This window comes from Trachymyrmex cornetzi, unplaced genomic scaffold (assembly GCF_001594075.2).
Source record: "Trachymyrmex cornetzi isolate Tcor2-1 unplaced genomic scaffold, Tcor1.1 scaffold156, whole genome shotgun sequence".
Classification (NCBI taxonomy): Eukaryota; Metazoa; Arthropoda; class Insecta; order Hymenoptera; family Formicidae; genus Trachymyrmex; species Trachymyrmex cornetzi.
The window spans coordinates 2849235-2857712 of NW_017296157.1; the positions used below are offsets into that span (position 1 = coordinate 2849235).

The window sequence follows — 8478 nt, forward strand, 5'->3', positions numbered from 1 at the left end:
AACATTTTATACATTTTTGTATTATTCCGTAAAAATACATTGCACTGTAAAAATATGTACTACAAATACATACAAATGTTATCAAAGATCATATATGACCTTTATCTCAAATGTTTCATTTCTTTTTACAATATAAAAAGAGATTTGAAAATAAATTTGCAAATGTAACTCTTGCACAATAAAGACATATTGTAAGTAAAACAAAATCTGTGTTTTCAAATAAAATTTAAAACATAAATTTCAATAAGACGCCTATCTTAATTACATCATGCGAACATGAATTTCTTGATAAAACTTTGAAACAAAATTTGGAACTCATCTTAGTCTAATATTTCATGTCAAATCGTATTATACATCGTATTAATATCGTTACGCATCTCAGAAAGGTGTCTGTAAAATTTATACTAGACTGCTAGAGTAATAATCAAATATTCTCGCTGTAATAAATCACGTGTAATTTGTAAGAATCACTTGTACGTAGATCGTTCTTGATATAAGTAAGCCAAATCCATCTTCATTCATATTTGTAAAATATCATTATTTCGCTAATCTATTTTCATTGCATTGCAGAAATATTGGCAAAATAATGCTAAGGTTGGAAGAACGTCGCGTTATTTAGCGAACATGACATTTAATTATCTACATTTATGTCACAAGAATTTAATCTGTTCTCTAATAAACTATTTTTGAAAGAAATTTGAAAAATCATTCTTCTACTCTCACAGTTACAGTCCTATAGCTAGAAGGACTTCGCAAGTCTTTTAATTGGATTTATCATGCTTCATCTTGTTAGAAATTGCGTTACCATTAACACTAACAGAGCCATTAATAGCGCCATTAGCCTTCGATACTTGTTCCACTTTTGATTTCAAATAATTATTCACATAAAATGATCCAAACATATAAGTGAACAAGCCAGCATTGATCATAAGCAGAAATGACAGCGGCTTGGGAAAATTACAGCTAGTAAATTGCATTTGAAAATTATGGAAAAATATTATCATAAACTGTACAATCTGCAAGATAGTCAGATATTTTTTCCACCAAAGATACTTCTGCATATGTGGCCCGAATGCGGTCAACATGTAGTAGGTGTACATAAAGACATGGACGAAGGAGTTGATGACGCCAAGGAGAGTCGGGTGACCACCGGCAACGAATTTCACACCGATCCAGGAACAGATTGGCATCAGCGAATGATGGTAAAGATGCAGGAACGTGATCTGTCGATCTTTTTTGCGCAGAACAAAGAACGCTGTGTCCAGCAGCTCAATCAATTTGCACATAAAGTACAGGTAAACGCCATTGGCCATCTACAAGAGCATAATTAAATAAAGATCAAACGGATATTATTAATATAACGGATATAAACTAATGATACGTTGTAATTATCAAGTCAAGCAACATTTTCTTCTGGCAGAACGGAATGTTCTTTCACTTAAAGCGGACTTGAAATCTATACCGAATTCGAGCACTAGTTTACAGTTGTCGCAATAACGGGTGCAATGGTAGGAACCCGTCGCGTCACAAAAATACGAATGTCTCCAAAAGTCTTATTATCACAATTTTCCTATACAGCATAGAACATCGTCAAGTAGCAAATATATGTATTGCGTAGCATTAAATGTTTATGTTGTAACATATCGTGATATTGGAGCAACAATAAAAACATCCGTTTTGAGAAAACTTGTAATGTAACATATCATGGTGTATTAATGCAACGTCATTACACATGCAATATTGCATATTAGGTGTCTACAAATAATTTTAATGTACAAATATAAGAGGAAAGGGAGATGTTTTTTGCACTATAATTTGTAAAATTGCAATATTACTGCAATACCTCTAAACTATTTCATACTGTATATAAATTACTATTATAATTATTTCCGTGCTCTATAAATTATTATTATTATAGAGTTATTATTTTAATAACGTGTTTTAGACTCACCCTCATTGAACTCGGTTTATATGAATAATCGACCGGTTGACAAATAAAATTATATTCGTACAACCAACCAGCCATCAAACCTTCGTAAACTAGATAAAGGCTTGCAAGAACTTGGATAAAATTATAAATTATCAGAATATTTTTCAAATCGTATGGCTTCCTGTCCTTCATATATCTCGGTCCGGCGTAAACACAAAAATATATATATGTCGCTATGATCGTTAAAACTGGACCAGGACTAGGTACCAGAAACCATTCTTGTGTTCTTGGATCTATAAGCGTTTTAACGTATAATGTAACTATGTAACATAATGTAATGTAATTCAGTATAACGTTAACATGTAATATTATTTTTCACAAATGTAATTTTGTTGTAAAATCACCATATTTGTTGTCGATCAAATCTCTATACCACTCCACAATGTACGACATCTCGTAGTCTGATTTTGTAAATCTGCAAAATGCACATTATAAATTAGTTTTAAAATATAAACGTCTTATTCCTCAAAAATAAATTTTATATTTCTGTGGTAATTTTAAATATATTTCTCTTCTACAACATGTTTGTTGTGAGTACTAATTATTGTACATTTTGAAATGTAATCCTAAATGAAAACTGAAATAATAATATTACAAACTAAATTGATATGCAATTTAATAATAATAAGTTTAAAACACTGCAAAAAATTTATTGCAGTATTTTAAGATATTTATGAACATTATCAAATTACGTATCAATTTAATTTGTAATATTACTGTTTCAGCTTTTGTATAGAACTACGTTTTAAAGAAAATAATAACATGATCAAAGCGCAAATATTTTTTTAAAAAATTCAAGCTACAGAAGAATTTATTTTAATGACATCCTAATAACAATTTACAAGTACCAAAATATAAAAGCCTAATTTTATAATAATAATAATGATAAAAATATTTATATGGTCTTTTTTTTATAGAGACTTATGATACATTTATAATAAAAAAGAAAAACTAGTGGAAAAATATTTAGTATTTTACATAAAAATTTAATTATTTTATTAATTTAAATTTAAAATTATAAGTTCAAAGAAGCTTGTAACAAGAAAAGACTAGATTACTCTATGAATGGTTGCAACATTGTACTGCAAGCTGTTGCAGTTATTCACATTTAAAAAACAAATGACTATGAAAGTGCTGTGCATTGTTATGTCTCGTCTCTCCTCGACTGTCCTTGGTAGTCCTAATGACAATATAAATTACGCGAGGGGCGGTAAAAGGATGGAAACTTGTTTGCGCCTTTTCCTAAATTACAATGGGCAATTGCAACGGCCATAAGATACGTATACGTGTATGCAATTTTAATTAGCATTCAACGAGCAATTTACGTAAGATGTAATTTATTTTAAATGTCTGGAATTTTATAAATAGATCAAAAAGTCTTTTCCTTTAACATTAATTACATTTCATTATATATTTTTTATAATTAATTACATTGCTGTTCATAATTATATATTTTAATTTCTTTTTAGAATGATTAATTATATTATTTCTTAGAAATAACGTTGAACTCTTAAAATTTGCTGGTAAAGACGTTTAAAGAAGTTTAAATCTAATTCACGTATTTTAGATATGACATTATTTTAAAGAAAATCTCACAAAAAAGAATTATCAGGTAAATTAGACAGCACGTAATTACTTTATAATGCTATTATAAAAGTTTTATCTGTGGCGCGATGATGTTAAACGAATATTTAGTAAAAATATAAGAATTAATTTTTTATATTATTGTAATGTAGATTGTTTCTTTTTCAATCTTTACAAAAAAAGAAAGCCACTATAGCGCTGAAACAGTGTTATAGATATTTTGAGACAAGAATTATAATGAAATAAAGTATTACATTAAAAAAAAATTCATGAAATTTGATTAAATATTTGTTTAGATAATACTGCAATGGGACCATTTACTTACAGTAAATAAATATTTGTTAAAAAAAATTATACTTAAATTTAAATATCATTTTTTTAAATCAAATAAATATTTATTTTCTGTAAGCAAATGGTCTCATTGGTACTATATAAACAAATATTTATTCAAATTTCGTAAATTTTTGTTCAGTGTATAACAATCAAAAGTATTATAAATATCTTAATCAACGAAAAATTCTTTAAATTTTTAAATAGCCGTCCATTAAAAGTTTAATTAATGTCATGGTTATGTGCGATATTTTCAAAAACTTTGAGTTTGTATCCGTTGTCGGGTCAAAGATATTTAATTGTAAATCAAGTTTTAATTGTATCAAGATAAAAAAGATTACTATAGTAATTGCAGCAAAAACTAATAACTAATAAAAATAAATAAAGGACAAACAAGCAATTGGGAATTGGCACAACGATCGATGCGTAATGCTCTTCAAAAAGCTTTATCTTACATAAATAAAATGAGATTTGTACATGTTTCGACTAGTTTGCTAGCAAAAATCTTCTTCAGCGAAAACATACGACAAGTATCACAAGTATAACAGTCAAGATCCACAAGATTGAAGACGTAAACTTACGATGTTAACAAAATTGGCATGATTTGGTCATAATTGTTGTGCAGTAACCCTTACTCCGTTAGAAAGCCGTTCTCACTAGTTACAAGGCTGGATGATAGTAATGATTAAAAACTTCACAGCTATGTAAACCTCAAAAATCAATTCCCATGGCGATACGGTTATCTGAAGCGAATTATGTTTAAATTTCGTTTTATTTATGTAAGATAAAGCTTTTTGAACAGCATTATGCACGGATCACTGTGCCAATTCCCAATTACCCGTTTGTCCTTTATTTATTTTTATTATTTGTTACGGGAATTTTCATTATTACTACCATTAAAACTAATAATATTCAAAGAATTAAATAAACGAAAAGCATACTATATACGCAAGATCTTTTAGCAGAAATTATATTTAAGTTTTCTTACATATGTGTAATCATAAACGTTTCGGACTTAATTAGTCCATCTTCAGTATATTGATCGCATTGATTTTACAGATATATAACAGTTTTCTATCTACGTGCTTGTGTCGAAGAATGCATTTACGCTACAGTAATTCTTCTTATTTGTAATATAGTCTATGAGTTTGTAAAGTTATTTATAATGTGGTTTTCTTCTTTTAGGCTAATTCTACAATGTACTTTTTGTTTCCTGTTTCTTGCTGTTTATCTCTTGCCTTCTTGATCAAAAAGACAAGAGACAAACAGCAAGAAACAGGAAACAAAAAGTACATTGTAGAATTAGCCTAAAATTTATTAAAAAGCTTTAAAAGTTATCGTTTTTTTTTAAATTGTTATATTTTAAATATGTTATTTCAGATTTTTACATCAGTTTAACACAGAAGTCCCGAATTCTATAAAATGAATATAGTATATCAATAATCGTTAATAACAAATAATGTGTTTCAATTTTATCTACTAAATCCGTAATATTGAGTATAAATTAAAAAAGTTGTTACCTGTGTAAACCGATGTATTAATCCAGGAATATAATTTATTTTATTCTCAATAGAGATTGAACGATGATAAAGCTGTCCTGACAAAGATTGAGAGAGAGGCAGTCTTTGTGGAACAATATATGTTTTGTACGAAGTAGGGAGCTGTAGGAGAGGGAAATAGCAGTATTAAGTGGGAGAATTTCTCTCTAAAATGGGGATATATATATACATATATATATAATAATTTCTAAATCCAAAATTGTTAAAAGCCAAATCGAGTCAGCCACCAAATGTAATTTGTGATATATATAATTTCTAAAATAATTTTAATAATTAATTTTCCTGTGTCATTCTGCTTATTAATATCAAACTTCTACTTTTTATGTAAATTATTTCAAAAATTATTTTATTACAATATGATGGTTCTATGCCAAAATTGGAACTCCAATCCAATTAAATTCGTGATTTTTTCCCCAATGACCGAACATAATTAATAACGACCTTGCAATTTTTTTTATATTTATATCTAATATGTTCTTTCATTTTGGTTTGTAATTGCTTTTTTGTTTGGCTTACATATGTAGCCTCGCAATCAAGACAGTTGATTTTATACATTACTTCAGTATGTGCCATTTTTTCAAGCTTGTTTTTGCTCGTTTTCAGAAGTCTATCAAGTAATTAAGTATAAGTTTATATGCAATATTAAATCCAATTTTTTTAAACATAATTTTAAATTTTTCTAAGATGTCCTTAATGGATGGTATTGTGAAAAATTTAGAAGAGAGATTACTATTTTGATTCACATTGGGCGCATTCAGCGGACTCAACAGTTGAGTGAGCGCTCACTGTTATTGGTGTATTCTTTTAGCTCATCCAATCAGAATTTTAGACTTAGAAGAATACATCAATAGCAGCAAGTGCTCACTCGACTGTTGAGTCCGCTGAAGGCAAGTTTTCCATTGAAAACTGTGTTACTACTCTTTTTTTTTCAATGGTGATTGGTTCGGTTATTGATGATTAAAAATCAAGTGTGTGAACACTTCAACTGATCAACTTATGGACTACATTACAAATAAAAGGAATTACTGTAGCACACACACATTTTTCATCAACACAAACACATAGGTAGAAAATATTATGTATCTGTAAGCCATCAATTTTGTAATCATTGCGATCAATATACTGAGAATGGACTAATTAAATCTAAAAAATTTATCAAATATATTGTTACACCCGGATGTCCGTCTCGCGGTCACTCGTTTGCACACTACGTTACCGTATGTATAAATAAAGAACACTACTATTTATATAAAGAATAATGCGAAACGTTTATTAATAAAGAGTTCAGAGCACAACCGTCAATTAAACATCTCAGCGCAGCGAAGGCTCACACCGAAATCCTCGAGCTTGTTTCTTAAACAACGGAGCAGATCGTCTCCAGACAACACGATCTTCAGGACATAGGTGACAATCTTGCGGCACAGCACGGGTATTCCGCAAAAACCACATGTTTACGTCAGTATAATAAAAAGATTAACCTAAGATACTAAAACTAATTTTTTCAACAATTCAAAATCATTTAGACAATATCAATCTCTTGAGAGATTCACAGAAACAATTTTCTTTTGTGTAATGATTCGCAATAATAATGAGCTTTTTATTGCTCTGTGTTATGTTCGTGCCATTTTTTATTGTTCTCTGATTGATTTTGAACCGTTGAAAAGGTTAACTTTATCATCTTAGACTAATTTTTTTTACTTTACTGACGTAAACATGTGGTTCCGGATTAATACTAATAATGAACCGTAATTTTATGACCACACATTATAATCTTACGTAAGTACCGAATAGTTAAAAAAACGTATCCAATCATTTCATCGTTAATGTAGTTCAATACAAGTAAACGATAATGACACTTGTGCCACAGCAAGCATGTCGCAAGAATCGACTTGTCATAATGTTGTCTTATGAAATTATTATTAGTAGTAAATCGTCGTTTAACAACGGGCTTTAAAAGTAACGATCAAGATCTTTGAAGGACGACGATAACTGTGGCCAAATTTCTGTGGTTAACCGCTGCTCAAGAGAAAAAAAAGCAATTTCTCTTCGTAGAATACCATATTTCATATTACCGCTTACATGCATCATTGCTATTATACCTGTGAGCGTCCTCGACTTGAGTTGGTTTAAAATTTCCATTTCAATATTAAACAGAAATTGATATGTTATTGAATGTAATTAAAAACGAAGAAGGAATAAAACTAAATTAGATCAAATTTTGGCACCATTTGCATTGCTTCATTAATAAAAGCTGCATTGAGGAAACACCCTACTTATGATTTATTACGTAATTATACGGTGATTCAGGCTCTTGAACAAATAACCTTGAAGTAAAAAATTAAGTATAAACCGGTTGTGATAATTCGCGAGGCTTCTTACATGTAATTAGAACTTTAAGCAAGTTATATTATAAATAAATGCCTAACTCGTAATGACAATTAAAATACAAATAATTTATTTTTTCTTCTTATATGTGTATGTATATTCTTATATATAAGATTCTAATCTATATATAACAAAGTTCTAGTTATTTTTAATAGTATAGTATTATCATTATCATATGATAATTATTTTTTTGTAATATATTTTATTCATATTATCGTAAAACAATTTGTATTTTAATAAAAAATATAATTTTTATTAAATATTATTAGGTGTACAACTTTGCTTCTGCCGTTTTCCTATAGATGGCTTTAGCGGTAAGTGGTGGTCGAAATAAATAGATCATAGACGTCAAACAATAAACTTGGGCATCTGTCAACATAACTCTATAGAAACATTAGTCGATTTGTGTCTGCATCATAAAGTTATTCTCGATTGAAAATGTCAGTTTACGAGCCAAATTCTCGTCATTTGCGGGAGGTTTTAATTTTCTGCTTCAATATGAAGAAATCTGTGGCTGAGGTTCATGGAATGCTCTCAAATACTTATGGTGAGACTGCTATTAGTGAAAGAACGTGTCGTGAGTGGTTTCAACGCTTCAAGAACGGTGATTTTGACGTCGAAGACCGGCGG

At 29.2% G+C, this 8478-nt stretch overlaps 1 protein-coding gene across 3 annotated transcripts in view; it reads right to left on the reverse strand.

The window, feature by feature from the left end:
* Window positions 1-221: 221 nt before the first annotated feature.
* The window catches only part of LOC108758432 (elongation of very long chain fatty acids protein AAEL008004), a 60808-nt gene continuing 52551 nt past the window's right edge, over window positions 222-8478 (reverse strand). For 2 of the 3 annotated variants that reach the window (XM_018503415.1, XM_018503413.1), the window contains exons 2-4: window positions 2335-2405; window positions 1952-2223; window positions 222-1313 (exon numbers count right to left, since the gene is read on the reverse strand). In XM_018503415.1, coding sequence (XP_018358917.1) covers window positions 762-1313; window positions 1952-2223; window positions 2335-2383 — 873 coding nt within the window. In that variant the 5' untranslated portion in view covers window positions 2384-2405 and the 3' untranslated portion in view covers window positions 222-761. Of the gene's footprint in view, window positions 1314-1951; window positions 2224-2334; window positions 2406-5424; window positions 5503-8478 lie in introns of those variants that run through there. The other variant, XM_018503414.1, reaches the window with a different exon arrangement.